This window comes from Oryctolagus cuniculus, chromosome 5 (assembly GCF_051225735.1).
Source record: "Oryctolagus cuniculus isolate XC-2025 breed Fujian yellow rabbit chromosome 5, ASM5122573v1, whole genome shotgun sequence".
Taxonomy (NCBI): Eukaryota; Metazoa; Chordata; class Mammalia; order Lagomorpha; family Leporidae; genus Oryctolagus; species Oryctolagus cuniculus.
In genome coordinates this window covers 72,671,827-72,691,274 of record NC_142871.1, presented here as the reverse complement: position 1 = coordinate 72,691,274, position 19,448 = coordinate 72,671,827, and the positions used below count along the sequence as shown (strand labels likewise).

Sequence of the window (19,448 nt, the reverse complement as noted above, 5' to 3'; positions counted from 1 at the left end):
CAAAACATTTTCTAGGTGAACGCAATCATCTGGCAGAATATACATTCACAAAGAAAGAATTCTGTTACATCCCACCTACAGTTTCCCTAATAATACTGTTCAGCAGCTTCAAAGCCCAGTAGATAACTATGAGCAATAAATTCAATAACTCCCCACACTAAAATAAAGTATTTTTTTTTTATTTTTTGACAGGTAGAGTTAGAGAGAGAGAGAGAGAGAGAGAGAGAGAGAGAGAGAGAGAGAAAGGTCTTCCTGTTCCGTTGGTTCACCCCCCAAATGGCGGCTATGGCCGGCGCGCTACACCAATCCGAAGCCAGGAGCCAGGAGCCTCCTCCTGTTCTCCCATACGGGTGCAGGGCCCAAGCACTTGGGCCATCCTCCACTGCCTTCCTGGGCCACAGCAGAGAGCTGGACTGGAAGAGGAGCAACCGGGACAGAATCCAGCGTCCCGACTGGGACTAGAACCCAGGGTGCCAGTGCCGCAGGTGGAAGATTAGCCTAGTGAGCCGTGGCGCTGGCCAGAATAAAGTATTAATAACTTAGCAACCTAAGACCAAACTGGAAGAATAAACAGATAAATATTCAGGTTGAACACAGGATATTCAGCCATTTCAGATAGTGAAACCTCAAAGTACAGAAGAAAACTACCAAATATTATAACTTCATTAATGAAGAGAAAAGCAAGACACAAGCTCAGTAGGAACCATTCACAAATGCAATTAGTCAAAAACAATTGAAGGGCATTCTTATAAAGGATCAAGGTCCTTAACCATTCACTACAAATCAGGACAGGATTTTAAAGAACAGGAGAAAGGCTGTCTGTCCCTCCTGTCACAACTGCTTTCCTGTTGCTTTAGCAGTTGTATTCCTCACTGTGTCCTTCGTGAAGCCTCCCAATATTCAGATGCAACAATGTTTACTTCTAAAAACAAGACTTCAACTTCAGAAACCTTTTCATTAGGGAAATGACTGATAATAGATGTGAAAGTCTAGTGTAAACAGACACAAAGTGTCATGTACCTGTAACTGTTATTAAGATCTTCATTTGTTACAAGGAAAGTATTAATAGGTAAAAGGCATGACAGCTTTTTAAGAAATGCTACCCCATAAATTTTATAACTTCCCATCTCCTAGACTTCTAATGTACTAAGAAAAATACTTCATAAAAGGATAACTGAGGTATATTATATTCACATGTAACTTCTTGACAGTCTAAATTTATGATTAAGTAGGGTTATATTTCTGCATCCATGCACATTTTACAATATATCGAGACTATGTAATCAATGAATGAAGCACTATGTCTCTATTTTACACTAATAGAGATTTATGGTTATTATTATTAGTTTATGACTTACATTCGATGTTAAAAATTAACTATTTCTTATTTTTAATAAAGAGTATAGCCCTTATTTACAAACTCTAACTATAGAAGGTAGGACTAAAACTTCATATTCTCTACTTAAAAACATGATTTCTAGAAAGCATATTGAAAAAGGGACAAATGGTAAGTTTACATGTTACAGACAGAACAGCTAAAATACAGACCAGATATCATGTGATCACAAACAAAAACACATCCATTGGGCAAAATACACTTCAAAACACAGCAGAGCAATTTCTCAAGGAGTAATATGGGATTTTTAAAAGTATAGCCATTAAAAGAAAACTCATAAATTTGTATAATACTTATCTTGAAAGAAATCCTAAAAACATAATCATTCAATTACTGGAACGATATATATTATTATAATATATAATATTTATATTATATTTTATACATTATATATAAAATATATGTATATATATATTTGTGTGTGTATGTGTGTGTCTTTCTCTAATTTTAGCTTTGGAGTGTTTTTTCCCCCACTATTCCAATTTCAATAAATTTGTGGAAGGGGAAGCTGAAATATTCTGAGAATTATTAAAGTATTAAAACCAATCATACATAGGAATAAATAATCATTCCAGAATATTTAAATTCAATTACTTTATGGAGATTTTTTTTATGAATCATCTATTACTAATTGTTCTCTTTTATATAGTTTAAATATACAGTATGGGAAGACTATACACTGATATATAATCACAGCTTGAAAATAATATTCCGCATGTTAAACTTTAAAATCAACACTGTGGGGGCCAGCATTGTGGCACACAGGGTTAAGCTGCTGCCTAAGATTCTATATGAGCTGCCTAGTATCCTATATGAGCTGCTCTACTTCTGATCCAACTACCTGCTAATGTGCCTGCAAAAGCAGAGGAAGATGACTCAAGTACTTGAGATCCTACCACCTACATGGGAGACCTGGAGTTCCAGGCTCCTGGCTTCAGGCTGGCCCACTCCCATTGTGGCCCTTTGGGGAGTGAACCAGAGCATGGAAGATCTTTCTTTCTCTTTTCTATGTCACTCTGCCTAAAGGATCAAAATTATGGTATAAAAGTTAGAATTCAGATTCATCTCTAAAAAGAAAAGGTGACATAAATTAATAAAGCTTCTTATACAGGCTTTTAAGAAAAGAAAAGTTCCTTAAATCTGACTGTAGATATTTTATAGTTAGCCTAGACCACAGACAGAATCTTAGTTATCAAATTCCAATAATACATGTGTGCTTGGAACAAAATCTAAGAGTAAATATTCATGCCCCTTTGCCTCACCCTGTAGTCTCATTTCACAGCCTCTTTCTCTGACTGCAAGTGGATCTCTCCTACCACAATATAAGTGAATACATCTTTCCTCACAGATGAATAAACTGATCAAGTTCCATAGTGACCATAATGGATGATAGGGATTTGCAGAGCTGAACTTGGCAGTAACTTTGTTGAATATTCCCATCAAAACAATGTCCTCATCAAAGGGGGTAACATTTGGACCTGCATGGAAGCATGTAAGAGGAACTGAAGGCATATAATGCTTGACACTGATCATCTCAATGATGTCCAGTTAAGGGACTGCTTTGGTCTAAAGTCTTTATCTGTCTTCTCAAAGCACTTCTCTTTCTGTTAAGATTAAGGTATCAACCTTTTCTGTGTTGATATCTGTAAGCATGTAATTTTCGATGTTCTTCTAAGCTCAACAGATAAGTCTTCTAACTCTGGCTTCTTTTGGGACATGCCAACATCAAGAGAAGGGGCTAACCATCCATCTCTAATGAATGGTGTCCCTTCTAGGTAGATTTCTTTACTGGTTACTGTCATGATTGCCTGCACCTTATGAGATGTGTCTACCTGCCAAGAGATTACCTCCCCTCAGACAGCAGTGACAAGTCAGAGTTCAGAATGACTGACACTGTCAACTTCAGAGACCAAAACAGATCCTTCTTATTTCAATTTCTCCTCTAGGTCTACTAACAATGATGCTCCAACAAATGAGGGGCCTACCTCACTTGCCATACTGTTTGGTCTTAGAGTCTGAGTTTGCTAGTTGCACTGGCTCCATTAAAGGAGAGGGCATCACTGCTTCTACTTACTAACGTATAATAACGATTTCTTAAATGAAAGCAGTAAGAAGACCACCATATTTACATGTTAGAAAGCCAATTCATGGCACTAAATCAAATCAAATTCTTTTCAAGAGACAAGTTTATATGTTCTTTTGTGGGAAAACCCAGGCACTTTCATTGACAGGGTGAATTTTTACTTTCAAATAAACAGGCACAGAAAAAAGAAAATAGGAGTCTTCATATACAAACAAAGTTCAACTACTTTTGTTGTCTTCTAGTTCATGAAGATGAAGGCACAGGGGGTCCTTGAAACTGTCGACACAGCCTAGTAGGCCAAGTAAACAGTTGCTGAACCATACTTATGGATTACTGTCATATACTACTTCCCCACAATACCTATAATCAGTTTTTTCACTTCTTCAGATTCTTTCAATTTATGCTCTATCATTCTTGAAGTGAGGCAATCAAAACTGGATGCAGGTGTTCCATTTATAACTCCAACTTTTAAAAAACACTCTTGGTTTTCTTGTCTGCTGCTAAGCAACAGAATAACATTCTTACTGAGCTACCCATCAAGCCCCACTCTCATTCCCCACTCTGGATTTTTTTTCCCCAACAAAGGAAAGGTAAACAAGCTCAAACTTCTAACACTGACCTAGATTGTTTTCTGTAATACACAAGACTTACCTTAAAGACCTCTTGTCTTTTATATTAAAAAGTTATTCTTATAAAATCCATTCAAACCGTATTGGTTTGTTAGGGTTCCCATAAAAAAGTACCAGCCAAGGCAGCTTAACTAACATGAACTTATCTTACAATTCAGAGGCTGGAAGCCCAAGATCAAGATGTTGGTACAGTTTGATTTCTTTCTTCTTGGCTAGTAGAAGGTCAAGTTCTGATGTCTTTCCATGGTCTTCCCTATGTACTTGTGTTGTAATCTCCTCATCTACACTCATTTGGACACCAGTCAGATAGCAATAGGGCCCATGCTAATGACTTTATTTAACCTTAATTGCCTCTTTAAAAACTCTTATCTCCACATAAAGTCACATTCTGAGATACTAGAGGTGAGAGACATCAATGTAAGAAATTTGGGGGGGGGGGGGCGGCGTTACGGCGCAGCAGGTTAATGCCCCGGTCTGAAGCGCTGGCATCCCATATAGGTGCTGGTTCTAGTTTCGGCTGCTCCTCTTCGAATCCAGCTCTCTGCTATGGCCTGGGAAAGCAGTAGAAGATGGCCCAAGTCCTTAGGCCCCTGCACCCATGTGGGAGACCCGGAAGAAGCTCCTGGCTCCTGGCTTCAGATTGCGCAGCTCTGGCCATTGCAGCTAATTGGGGAGTGAACCATCAGATGGAAGACCTCTCTCTCTCTCTCTGCCTCTCTTCTCTCTGTGTAACTCTCTGACTTTCGAATAAATAAATAAAATCTTTTTTTAAGAAAAAAGGAAATTTTGGGCCAGCGCTGCGGCTCACTAGGCTAATCCTCCACCTGTGGTGTCAGTACCCCGGGTTCTAGTCCTGGTTGGGGCGCCGGATTCTGTCCCAGTTGCCCCTCTTCCAGTCCAGCTCTCTGCTGTGGCCTGGGAGTACAGTGGAGGATGGCCAAAGTCCTTGGGCCCTGCACCTGCATGGGAGACTAGGAGGAAGCACCTGGTTCCTGGCTTCGGATTCGCACAGCGCGCCAGCTGTGGCGGCCATCTGGGGGGTGAACCAACGGAAGGAAGACCTTTTTCTCTCTCTCTCTCACTAACTCTGCCTGTCAAAAAAAAAAAAAAGGAATTTTTGGGGAGATATAATGCAGTCCATAACACAGCATCTAAAAACTCCAGGCCTATGCCCCTCCAGGGGTAAACTACGCTTTCTACTTTTTTTTTTCTTTTTTCTTTTTTTTTATTTAGTAAATATAAATTTCCAAAGTACAGTTTATGGATTACATTGGCTTCCCCCACACATAATTTCCCTCCCACTCGCACGCCTCCCATATCCCGCTCCTTTTCCCATTCCATTCACATCAAGATTCTTTTTCAATTATCTTTATATACAGAAGATCGATTCAGTATATATTAAGTAAAGATTTCATCAGTTGGCACCCACACAGAAACACAAAGTGTAAAATACTGTTTCAGTACTAGTTATAGCATTACTTCACATTGGACAACACATTAAGGACAGATCCCACATGAGGAGTAAGTACACAGTGACTCCTGTTGTTGACTTAACAATTTGACACTCTTGTTTATGGCGTCAGTAATCTCCCTAGGCTCTAGTCATGAGTTGCCAAGGCTATGGAAGTCTTTTTTGAGTTCACCGACTTCGATCTTATTCCGACAGGGTCATAGTCAAAGTGGAAGTACTCTCCTCCCTTCAGAGAAAAGTACCTCCTTCTTTGATGGCCCTGTTCTTTCCACTGGGATCTCACTAGCAGAGATCTTTCATTTGGGTCGTCGTCTTCTTCTTCTTTTTTTTTTTTCCAGAGTGTCTTGGCTTTCCATGCCTAAAATACTCTCATGGGCTCTTCAGCCATATCCGAATGCCTTAAGGGCTGATTCTGAGGCCAGAGTGCTATTTAGGACATCTGCCATTCTATGAGTCTGCTGTGTATCCCACTTCCCATGATGGATCGTTCTCTCCCTTTTTGATTCTATCAGTTAGTATTAGCAGATGCTAGTCATGTTTGTGTGATCCCAGTCAAAAACAATGAAACCCGGTCATTTGCAACAAGATGGAGGAATCTGGAAAACATTATGTTGAGTTAATTAAGCCAGTCCCAAAGGGAAAAATATCATATGTTCTCCCTGATCGGCAACAACTAACTGAGCACCAAAGGGGAAACCTGTTGAAGTGAAATGGACACTATGAGAAACAGTGACTTGATCAGCCCTTGTCCTGACTGCTGAAGTACAATGTAATACTTTATCCCTTTTAGTATTTTTTTTTGTTCTAGTACTATTGGTTGAACTCTGTAATTAACACACAATTATTCTTAGGTGTTTAAATTTTAACTGAAAAGTGATCCCTGTTAAATATAAGAGTGGGAATAAAAGAGGGATGAGATGTACAATTTGGGACATGCTCAATTGGACTTGCCCCAAATGGTGGAGTTAGAAACGTGCCAGGGGATTCCAATACAATCCCATCATGGTGGCATGTACCAATGCCATCTCACTAGTCCAAGTGATCAACTTCAGTTCACAATTGATCACACTGATAGGTCTAAGAATCAAAGGGATCACACAAAGAAGACTAGTGTCTGCTTTCTACTTTAATATTCTAATAGAGGTAAAGGGTCATTAGATTTCCACTTTCTTTCAAAGGGATCAGAAAAACAATTATGCAGATAGTAGCGGGAATACTGGTGAAAGTATATGGGAAATCATTTCTTCAATGTCCAAATTAAATTTTCCTGAAAGTCTGAATTTATTTAAAAGTTTACTATTCTCATGAAGATAAATCATCATTTACCTGTATAGCTAAAGACATGCTTGCAGTGAATGTTTATCATACAAAATAAGAATAGGGAAAAAAGGACAAAGGAATTGAAACAAAATCCTTGGTTATTATTATAGCTGAATCTACAATAATTACCTCCTTGCCACACATAGTAGAACTAAGCACAACTAAAATTTCTTGTTCATTTTATATGCCCATATTTTTTTGCCTAAAGTATCAAAATAACTCTAAAAGATCTGCTAAATTCAGTTTTTTAAAAAAATTACCCTTTCTACAAACCCATATTACTAGCTATTTTGGGATCACACAATCAACACGGCCTAATAAATCTCAGCTCAAAGATCACTTACCCTAAAAAGTGTTCCTAACACACAGCATCCTTCAGTCCAGCACAGACCTGTAACATTGTTAGCACTCATTTGGGATCACCTTGTACCAATGCACTCTGTCTCATTAATGTAACAGCTTCTGCCTCTTTACTATGTATTTACTTCTCTACACCTACTGAAATCCAACAAATAAACACTACCAATTCTACAAATGGCTTACATAGTGGGGTTTTTCTTTTTCTTTTTTTTTTTTTTTTTTTTTGGCTGATTAAAAGACATTAGTTATTTCTCTGTTGATGTGACTTTTCATTGAAATTCAAAACACATCTAAAAAAAGAAAAAAAAAAAGGTCTCATGAAGTAAACCAAGTAAACAAACTGAACTGTATTTTAGTACCCTATGAGGCTAAGCATTATGTCTGAACAACTATTTTTGCAGGGAGGGGTAAATCAGCATCCCGGGATCTACCTGCCAGCATATAGGGCCATTCTGATCATCCTGAGATCTGGTTCTTACTGAGTCATCAAGACTGTAGCATGCCAGGCTATGGCTAATCACTAAGAACAGACCATAAGAACATGTCACTCAGACATAAACAACACATCGTTTTATGAGCCAAAATCTTTGAGGATTTTCTGTTCCAATGCAGCAAAATTGAGGTTAGGCCTTTATAATATAATTGCTTGACTTAGTACACTATTTATTCTTAGTACACTTATACTATTTATACTTAGTACACTATTTATTCTACAAAGTTTCACTTACATGTTTCTAAATATAATTTGAATAATGAATTGTGATTTATTAATTCAAAACAACTAAGATTTCAAAATACTTGTTCATAATAGAAACGAAAGATAATAATTCCATTTCCTGAAGATATCTGAAACTAAAAGGTACTTTGAAAAGATAGTTTAGTTGGAATTGGCACTGTGGTATAGGGGGTAAAGCCGCTGCCTACAGTGCCAACATCCTTTATGGGTACTGGTTCAAGTTACAGCTGATCCACTTCCAGTCCAGCTCTCTGCTATGGCCTGGGAAAGCAGTAGAAGATGGCCCAAGTCCTTGGGCCTCTGTACCCACGTGGGAGATCTGGAAAAAGCACCTGGCTCCTGGCTCCGGACCGGTGCAGCTCCAGCCATTTCAGCCAAGTGGGGAGTGAACCATGGGATGGAAGGCCTTTGTCTTTCTCTCTCCCTCTCTGTCTGCCTCTCCTTCTCTCTGTGTGTAACTCTGACTTTCAAATAAATACATAAATTTTTTAAAAAAAATATGGTTTAGTTTATTTTTACACTAGACTATAATGTTGTGTATATGAGTGGCAATATTGTATTGCCTTTTCAACTGCAAATTAGAAAAGGAGTAACAAATCAAGAAAATCCCGCTTTAGATAAAGGCAGCCAAGCTATTAAGATAACCATTATTTGATGCTTTTACCTGATGCTTTTTACCTATTTTGCTACTTTATCTACAACATCGAGACGACCAGATCTGGGTTCAAATCCTGATTCAAATTTTGCTCTGGGCCCAGGACAATTTATTAATATTTGGAGATCTTAATGTCATCATCTATAAGAAGGGAATACCACCATTCAGTAAGGCAAAATATCTAGGACACTGAAAGAATATGGTAGTCAATAAGTTTTCCCAAAATCTCCTAGAACTTTGTATTATATATACATAGATTTAAATAAGTCTTATAAAATGGCATAAATGTATTACTTATTAAATTTTAGACAGACTCATAAATTGTATGCTTACTTCATAAATCTGACCACTCTGTAGTTAATATGCCATAATAGTTACATTTTTAAATACAAAGTCTGTATTTATTTTAATTTTTCTTTCTTTATTTTCATCTTATTTGAAAAGCAGAGAGAGACAGAGACAGATCTTCAATCCACTGGGTCACTCCTCAAATACTAGCAACACCTGGGTCTAAGCCAGGCTCAAGCGAGGGACTGAAACTCCAGGTCTCCCATGTGGTTGTCAGGGACCCAAGTGCTTGAGCCAACATTGCTGCTTTCCAAGGTTCATACATAGGTGTAAATATCTTTTACACCTGAGAAATGAACTCTCAATCTTCATAAATTGCAGATATATATATACATATATTTATATATTTATACACACATATATAAACATATAAGATAAAAACATATAAGATATATAATATATATGTGTGCATGTGTGTGTGTGTGTGTATTCTACCAGTCTCTTGAGGCAAATTTAGGAAAACTACACTATTTAATGAGTCTCTGAAACTTGGACCATGTTGACATAGACATTTCAAAGCCTCTCATGGAATATATTTTCACAAATCATCACAGATCTAATATCCCTATCAAGTTTTTATCCTAATATTCTCTTCCTAGGCTTATTTAATAATTAAGTATGCATATTTTGTCTCAAATAATAGAATACTTTAAAATGAGATACTATCTTGCCCAGAGATCTCAGAACCCACAGTGTACAGGCCAAAAAACAATAAATATAACACTAAAAACCAGAAATTATATAACACCAGAATGGACATTCCTCCCCAAGAAAAGATAGCTGACAATTTTACACCCACACAATGGTGAGCCACTTCACCAAGTTACCAGTGAAAACATAGACTAACACCATCTTTAAATTGGCATTCAAGGACAGCAGTCTTTTCATTTTACAAACTAAAAATCTAAAATTTAAGTCCAGTCTTAACCTAGATCACTAAGTTTCACAGGCAGCAGAATTAGAATCACATTCCTCTTCCTTCATACCAGGCCATCCATCAAATTGTAGCTAAATATTTTGCCTCAAATTGACACTATTGCATTAAATATAATCCTTCATGTTTTCAGGTTTCCATAAATTGGGAAAAAACTATGTGCTAGAGAAAAATTATTTATTCCAATCTACCACCCAAAAGCCTTATTCCAGAAGCTTTAATAGGTAAATTCTATCTATATTATTGCCATTTATTCAAATTATTACAGATCAATAAAAAGATTGGAAGTTTCTCAATTCATTTTGCTAAGCTGTCATAATCCTAGACCCAAACATGATAAAATAGAGTAAAAAGAAAAATATATCTCTGTCTCAAAAATTAAGGAAGCAGATATAAAAATAATTGTAAGTGTAAACATTTACTATGAGCCAGGTGCTGTTGTAGCCCCTTTACAAAAATTTCACAGCAACCCTCTGAGATGGGCGCTACTAAATCTCTCCACTAAATAGAAGAGAAAACACATGGACTTGAGAAACTTCCTTAAGATAATAACTAGTAAGACAAAGTATCCAAACTCAATTAATCTGACTCCAAAATTTCAGAAACTCAACCCAGTTATATATTAGGTTGAAAACTATATTTACCCAGCAATGCAAGCAGTATTCAATATATGTCATCATAGTAATAAAAGAAAAAAGATGAGTGTGTTAATGCAGTCTTAAACACTTAATATAGATTTTTATAAAATAGCCTTTATCTAGTAAGAATGATAAATGACTTATTTATCAGAAAGTGACATCAAATAATACATAAAAATAGTAAAATATGCATGAAGAGTTGTCCATCTAGTTTGCTACTAAAGCCCTCATGCCTAGAACAGTACCTACCACCTGACTGGGTAGCTAATAGGTACTCAAATTTTTGTTATTTTCTAAGTAATAGAAGAAATTAAAATCTTTCCCATTATATTAGGAATGACACTGGCAAACCTGCTGTAAATCTAATATTCCACATCGTTTACAGAATTCCACCTAATGCAGTTAACACTTCAAATGTTAAAAAATAAATAAGTATATTAACTTCTAGAATATATACTAAAATGATTAGAAAATTCAAAAAGAGACAAGTAAAAAACTATTAGAACAATTTTAAGCATTCAGTAAGGTCAGCAAACATAATATACACCCCCTCTTTCCTTTATAGTAACAATAGCCGGTTAAAATTCAATGGAACGGAAAACAGCACCAGAAAATATAACATGCAATCGACAAATTGAACCAAAAAAGATATAGGACCTAAGAAAACTATAACATATTCTTAAATATAAAACAAGACCCACATAAACAGATGGGAAGCCTTTTATAAGAAAGCAAAATGAAATATAATGAATGCACTTCTAATAAAATCTTTGCTGAAAGATATGGTTAGAAGAATAAATATATAAGTATTCACCCAAAAAAGTGCTTAAAAGGAATTCTGAGGACAGTCTTCCCCTACCAGACAGTAAAGCATACTATAAAATGGCCAGGATATTACTACTACTACTACTACTACTACTGCTGCTGCTGCTGCTGCTGCTACTGCTAAGTATGAAGTGTTTACTATGTGCCAGGTACTGTCCTAGTGTTTTATATGTAATTTAATCCTCACAATGACCCTATGAGATCCATATTTTTTATTAGTCCCATTCTAAATGTGAAGAAACTGAAATATTAACAGGTTGAATATCTTGACCAAGGTAACAGTCAAGATAGGCACAGGTCTATCAGTGGGAAAATCACCAGTATAATATTATATAAAAGTAATCTGGTTGCTTTTTTTTCACTCTTTTTTTAAAAAAAGATTTATTTATTTATTTTTAACATCAGAGTGATAGGGAGAGACAAGGAGGGAGACAGGGAGAGAGAGAGAAAGAGAGAAAGAGAGAGAGAGAGAAAGAGAGAGAGAGAGAAAGAGAGAAAGAGAGAGAGAGAAAGAGAAAGAGAGAGAAAAAGAGAGAAAGAGAAAGAGAGAAAAAGAGAGAGAGAAAAGAGAGAAAAAGAGAAAGAGAGAAAAAGAGAGAAAGAGAGAGAGAAAAAGAGAGAGAGAGAAAAAGAGAGAAAGAGAGAGAGAAAAAGAGAAAGAGAGAAAGAGAGAAAGAGAGAGAAAGAGAGAGAGAGAGAGAGAGAAAGAGAAAGAGAGAGAGAGAGAGAGAGAGAGATCTTCCACCCACAATTTCATTCCGCAGATGATCACAACAGTCAGCCCTGACCCATGCTGAAACCAGAAGCCAGGAACTTCATCTAGGTCTCGCACATGGGTGGCAGAGGCCCAAACACTCGGACCATCTTCATGTGCTTTTCTCAGGTGCATTTAGCAAGGAGCTGGATAGAAGTGGAGCAGCCAGATATGAACTGGTGCCCATACGGGATGCTGGCATTGCAGGCAGTAGTTTTACCTGCTAAACCACAGTGCTGGCTCCTCTTTATTCATTCTTAAGAAGTATCTACTAACTGGCCAGTATTTTAATGTAATATTCTAGATGCTGCAAACATGGCAATAAAAAAGACACAGCTGCTAACATTATATCCTACATGTGAGGAGAGAGAATATGAGCAAGAAAACAAATAACCTTTCAGAGAGTGATACAGATACTAAAAAGGAAAGAAAACAGGTTCTGTGACAGAAACAAACTAGAAAGGGGGTTATTTTTCCAAGAAGTAACTTCTAAGGATATATTTAATAATAAAAAAATAAAACATTAAAAACATTTGAGACAGGCAGAAGAGCAAACCATCCAGGCTGAGGCCAGGTCAGAATGTTCAAGGAAAAGAAAAAAAAATCCAAAATGCTGGAATAGGGAGGGAAACATGTAAAAGAGAAACGTGGGTGCTTACTACAGGGGCCCAGGCACATACTCTCCAACCCAGACTCCACCCTACAGCACTGATGGCACACTGATGGTTCCTGGCTTCAGTCTGGCTCAGCCCTGGCTGTTACAGTCATTTGGGGAGTGAACTAGCAGATAGATTTCTCTCTCCCTGTACTCTGCCTTTCAAATAAATCAATCTTTAAAAAATTTATTTAAATTAAGGAAAAAATTTCATGTATTTCATATATACCGTTTTAAGAACACATAAGTAAAGCCATGTGCAGAAACATGTTAATGCTACACAGTTTGTAAAAGGAAAATGGCTGGAAAAACTAAATGCTCATCATGTGCAGTTTAACTTAGACTACCCAGTTAAATTAGATCAACTGCATACTGACTTGGAAAGATATCTTATAGACATCCCAGGGAAGGGATGTTTAAAAGTGAGTTGGCCAAGATTTAACTTACATTTTAATGTTTGTGGGAGGTGCTTTGACATTTACAAACTGCTAAATTCAATGGCCTCTCAGTACTTGTATCATTTAATTTATTTGTGACACTTGACACAGCTGCCCACTCTGTCTTTAAAACGGATGCTCCTCATCATGGAATTACATGAAAAAAAGTAGACTAATATATACGACATGGTTCTGAATTTTTTGTATTTATTGCTATTATTATTATTACTTTAAAATGAGATTTATGACCTATGTTAAAGTAATTTTAGCCCTTAAGCCTGGTCCTCAGTAAATTCTACTCTGCTCCCTTCTCCTGCTAGGAAATACCCTCCTGCTTCTTTCTAGTTCATTCCTCCCAATGTTTCAATTCACTTTGTTTCTTTACCTGGGAACATGAACAGTAGAGCATTACGAAAGTTTTAAGAGCTCAGAGAAAAATAAGTCTTTAAAATATAAAAAATTATATACTCCAAATAACTTTGAAATGATTGCAACAGCTCTAATAATTTTTAAAAAATTTTATTTGTTGAAAGACAAAGAGAAAAAGAGCACACTCCCTTCTGTTGGTTCACTCTCTGAATGCTTGTGACTGGCAGGATAAGGCTGGAGCTGAAGCCAGGAGCTAGGAACATCATCTACGTCTCCCATGTTATGGTAGGAACTCAAGAACTTGAGCCATCATCTACTGCCTCCCACCTGCATTGGCTGTTTTGGAAAAGGAATAGCCGGGACTAGTAGCAGTACTCTAGATATGGGATGTGGGTGTCCCACACTACAGCTTAACCCACTGTGCAACGATGCCTACTCTTTCATTTAAAAAAAAAATCTTTTTTAGGGGCCAGCACTGTAGTGTAGCAGGTAAAAGCTGCTGCCTCTGACTCTGCATCCCATATGGGCGCCAGTTCGACATCCGCTGCTCCACTTCCAATCTAGCTCCCTGCTAATGCACCTGGAAATGCAGCAGGGGATGGCCTAAGTCTTGAACCCCTGCACACTTCTGGGAGACCCAGAAGTTCTTGGTTCCTGGCTTCAGTCTGGCTCAGCCCTGGCTGTTACAGTCATTTGGGGAGTGAACTAGCAGATGGATTTCTCTCTCCCTGTACTCTGCCTTTCAAATAAATCAATCTTTAAAAAATTTATTTATATTAAGGGAAAAATTTCATGTATTTCATATATACAGTTTTAAGAACATAATGATTCTCTCCCTTTCTTTTTCTTTTTTTTTTTTTTTTTTTTTTTTGGTCCGGATGTGGGCCAGCCTGGGCTGTGTTCCAGGTATCACTGCTTTGTTTTTATTTTTTTAAATTTATTTTTAAGGAATACAAATTTCATGAGTACTACTTTAGGAATATAGTTATTCTTCCCAGAATACCCACCCTCCCACCCACACACTCACCCCACCTCCTCCTCCCTCTCCTCTTGCCAGTCCCATTTTCCATTAAGATTCATTTTGAATTAACATTGTACACAGAAGACCAACTCTATACTAAGTCAAGAATTCAACAATTTGTGTACACACACACACACATACACACAAACTGAGAACTAGTTTTACAGTAAACTCTCATAATAAAACTCATGGAGGACAAAGATCTTGCATGGGGAGTTCATGCAAGTGACTCCTGTTGTTAATTTAACAATTAACATTCTTATGTCAGTGACCACCTGGGGTTCTTTTTTGTTTGTTTTTGACAGGCAGAGTGAACAGTGAGAGAGAGAGAGACAGAGAGAAAGGTCTTCCTTTGCCATTGGTTCACCCTCCAATGGCCGCCGCGGCCAGTGCGCTGCGGCCGGCGCACCGAGCTGATCCAATGGCAGGAGCCAGGTACTTATCCTGGTCTCCCATGGGGTGCAGGGCCCAAGCACCTGGGCCATCCTCCACTGCACTCCCTGGCCACAGCAGAGAGCTGGCCTGGAAGAGGGGCAACCGGGACGGAATCCGGTGCCCCGACCAGGACTAGAACCTGGTGTGCCAGCGCCGCAAGGCAGAGGATTAGCCTAGTGAGCTGCGGCGCTGGCAACCTGGGGTTCTTGACATGAGCTGCCTAGGCTATGGAAGCCTTTTGAGTCCACAAACTTAACTTTATATACAGAAGACCAACTCTATACTAAGAAAAGATTTCAACAGTTTGCACCTACCCACACATACACACACACACATACACACACACAATGTATACAGTATTGCTTGAGAACAAGTATTGCAGTTAATTCTCATAATACAATTCAATAAGAACCAAGGTCCTACATGGGGAGTAAGTGCACAGTGACTTCTGTTGTTAATTTAACAATTAACACTATTATTTATTGTCGCTCCCCCTCTTCGTGGAGGAACGACACAGGACCCTGCGCTGTTCTTTCGTCTGCTCGGCCCTCCCCGGGTTTGCTGCTGGTTCTTCCCGGGTTGGCTACTATCCCTTCCACCTCCGTGGAAGGGCAGTTCCCCCTGGCCACATTCCCCACTTCCACAGGGGAGCGGCACACCGCCGGCCGGCTCTTCTCGGGGGCTGCACAGGTGTTCCTTCAGCTAGATGTTCCCCTTAGATGTTCCTGGTGCATGCCGTCTCTCTCCTCCTTTATAGTCCTCCTCTGCCAATCCTAACTCGGCTGCCCACACGCCGAGTACGCTGCTCTCCAATCAGGAGCAAGTCCTACAGTTTATTGGCTGAACTGGAGGCAGCTGCGTAGAAGCTGTTTTCTCCTCTCCCAGCGCCATATTGTGGGAGAGCAGATGCATAGAATAAGTCTTAATTCCAGTAACTCAGTCTAGTCCGGATTGTTCCCCACATTTATGATGTCAGTGATCACCCGAGGTTCTTGTCATGAGCTGTCAAAAGCTATGGAAGTCTTTTGTGACCACGAACTCCATCAATATTTGGACAAGGCCATAGCAAAGTGGAAGTTCTCTCCTCCCTTTAAAAAAAAGAATACATCCTTTTTTTGATGGCCACTTCTTTCTGCTGGGGTCTTACTCAGAGAGAACCTTCATATAAAACATTTTTTTGCCACAGTGTCTTGGCTTTCCATGCCTGAAATGCTCTCATGGGTTTTCAGCCAGACCAGGAAAACTTGAGGGCTGATTCTGAGGTCAGAGTGTTATTTAAAATGATTATCATTTTATAAGTCTGCTGTGTGGACTGTTTCCCATATTGGAACATTCTCTCCTTTTTAATTCTATCTATTATTATTACCAGGCACTTGATTCTATTTACATGATCACTTTAACATTTAAATCAGTAAGCAAAAGAGTTACCTGCATGTCCATGTTTATTGCAACTCAAATCACAGTAGCTAAGAAACAGAATCAACCTAAATGCCCATCAACTGGGAAAGCCAAGACCCTGTGGCAAAAAATATCCTATACAAAGAAGCTCTGTGAGATCTCAGTGGAAAGCAGGGGCCATCACAGAAGGATGTACTTTTCTCTGAAGGGAGGAGAGAATTTCTACTTTGCTTATGGCTGTATCCAAATACTGATGAAATCTATGGTCACAAAAGGCTTCCATAGCCTTGGCAGCCCATGGCAAGAACCTCGGGTGATCATTGACATCATAAATAAGAGTGTTAATTGTTAAAGGAACAACAGAAGTCACTGTGCACTTACTCCCCATGTAGAACCTCTGTCCTTATTGAGTTGTACTATGAGAATTAACTGCAAAACTTGTTCTCAAACTGTACTCTATATGTTGTGTGTGTGTGTGTGGGTGCAAACCATTTAAATCTGTACTTAACATAGATTTGGTCCTCTTTATATAAAATTAAACTAAAAATGAACCATAATTAAGAAGGGAATGAGAGAGGGAGTAGGAAGTGGGATGCGAGTTGGGGTGAGAGGGTAGGTAGGGGGAAAGAGCCACTATATTCCTAAAGTTGTACCTAAATTTGCATTCATTAAATAAAAGCTTAAAAATGCCTATAAATTTAGGACTGGATAAAGAAATTATTGGATATGTACACTATGGAATACTACACAGCAGTTAAAAAAAAGAAATCCAGGCTTTTGCAACAAAATGGATGAATCTGGAAAACACAACACTTAGTGAAATAAGCCAGTCCCAAAGGGACAAATACCATATGTTCTCCCTGATCAATGAGAACTTACAGAACACCTAAAATGAAATCTGTAGAAATGAAATTGTCACTTTGAGAAGGGATGACTTGAGCTGCCCTTGTATTGACTCTCAAGGAACAGTTTCTTTTTTTTTTGTTTTGTTTTTTTTTCTTGATACTATTTTTGAACTCTTTACTTAACATAGAGTTAATAGTATGTGTATAAAGTCAATGGAAAATAGATCTTAGTTAAAAAATAAGAGTGAGAATAAGAGAGGGAGGAGGAATTTTGTAACTGTAAAGCTGTAACTTTGTAACTGTATAGTTCTGCATACATTCCTATGGACTTCCTTCTTAGAGTACAGTTTAAAAACTTACCATGGAACTCCAAATTCCATTAAGTTTGATGGTAAAAATGCCACCTTAATTGTTAAAGTGATCATATTAGAACTTACAGATAGGATTAAGTGTTAAAGTGATCATATTTTTCTTTTAATATATGCAATGACAAATTTTTGCTTTATTTTATAATCCCAAGCTTAACCCTCCACTAAATAAATAATTCAACAAATAGTAAGTAGAGCCTAGGGTGATTACTGATGCCATAAACAAGAGTGTCAATTTGTTAAGTCAACAACAGGAGTCACTGTGCACTTACTCCTCATGTAGGATCTTTGTCCTTAGTGTGCTGTACATTGAGATTTAATGCTATAACAGGTACTCAAACAGTATTTTTCACTTTATGTTTCTGTGTGGGAGCAAACTGTTGAAATCTTTACTTAATGTATGCTAAACTGATCTTCTGTATATAAAGAGAATCGAAAATGAATCTTGATGTGAATGGAAGGGGAGAGGGAGTGGGAAAGGGGAGGGTTGCGGGTGGGAAGGACGTTATGGGGGGAAGCCATTGTAATCCATAAGCTGTACTTTGGAAATTTATATTCATTAAATAAAAGTTAAAAAAAAAAAAAAAGAGAAACCACTGCTCCTCAAGAGAATAGACAGGGTTATAAACAAGAACCAAATCTCAAAATGTCAATTTCACTCATATACATTACATAATCAGATGGCATCATAGACTTTGTTTAAAAGTTAGAAATCACATTATATTGAGTAATTAATAGGCAACTAAATATTCCATTGGCTACTACAGTAGCAGATATGCAAATGAGTTATTCTTACCTCCACCTTTGTTCGATAAAGAATGAGTCGTTTAAGGCTGCATAATTTGGCAATGTGGTTGAAAGCTTGAGGTGGTAGTTTATCACAGGATGAGAGGTTTAATTCCTGCAGATTTGGACACATCTCAGAAATAACCTCCAAGCAAGTTTCATTCAGGAAGTGACTACAAGATAATTCAAGGCGTACTAATTCAGATCCACAAACCTTCAGAAACCTGTAAAAACAAAAAAAAAATTCAATGTGAATTTTATAAAATTATAGGATATTTTCCATTAGAACTTTGGAATTATATCAACTCTAAGTAAACACACTCAGAAGAATAGATTTCTATTACAGAATATACAAAATTTGTTTTGCTTAAATTCTCATCTACTGCATACTGAAATATGCACAGTTTGGGTAAAATAAATTAACCTAATAGAATAGATTGACATCATATAAAATATCAGCTAATCGAAGTGAAAAACAAACAAAGCAGAGAGTACTTTTCTCCTTACCTGTTAATTCACATATGAGTTGATAAAATCAATAAACAAAACATAGCAAAGCTCTAAACTCTTTGTGCAAGTAGCTGAATAATATATTATGCTCCCAAGTAGCTGGATAATATATCTTGAACACTACACACAAAAGGACAGCTTTTATTAAGTGACCTCAGAAATTAGACAAGATTCCTCTAAGAAAAAATGTTAGGTTGGTTTAACTGCATTTTTGTGATATAGTCCTTGTAGCTGTTACTATTTAGAAGGCTGACTGCTTGATACGGAAATTATTAGAAAATATTCACCACAGCCTAATATAAAAACATGAAGATAATCCAAGGGGAAAGATACAAAATGCTTTATGAGAGTAGAAATCATTGTGTTTATCTTAGTCACAAAATAATCTACAAGGAAATGTGCATCTAGGAGTGTTTCAATCTGGAATTTTAACAACTAAGCAAATGGAATCCTTAAATATTACATCAATTAATTT

General features: G+C 37.6%; 1 protein-coding gene across 25 annotated transcripts in view; it reads right to left on the bottom strand.

Annotated features, from left to right (window-relative positions):
* FBXL4 (F-box and leucine rich repeat protein 4) overlaps window positions 1–19,448 on the bottom strand; it is an 84,715-nt gene that overhangs the window by 21,180 nt on the left and 44,087 nt on the right. For all 25 annotated transcript variants that reach the window (XM_051854472.3, XM_089332859.1, XM_089332854.1 and 22 more), the window contains one exon: window positions 18,474–18,687. In XM_051854472.3, coding sequence (XP_051710432.2) covers window positions 18,474–18,687 — 214 coding nt within the window. The remainder of the gene's footprint in view (window positions 1–18,473; window positions 18,688–19,448) is intronic.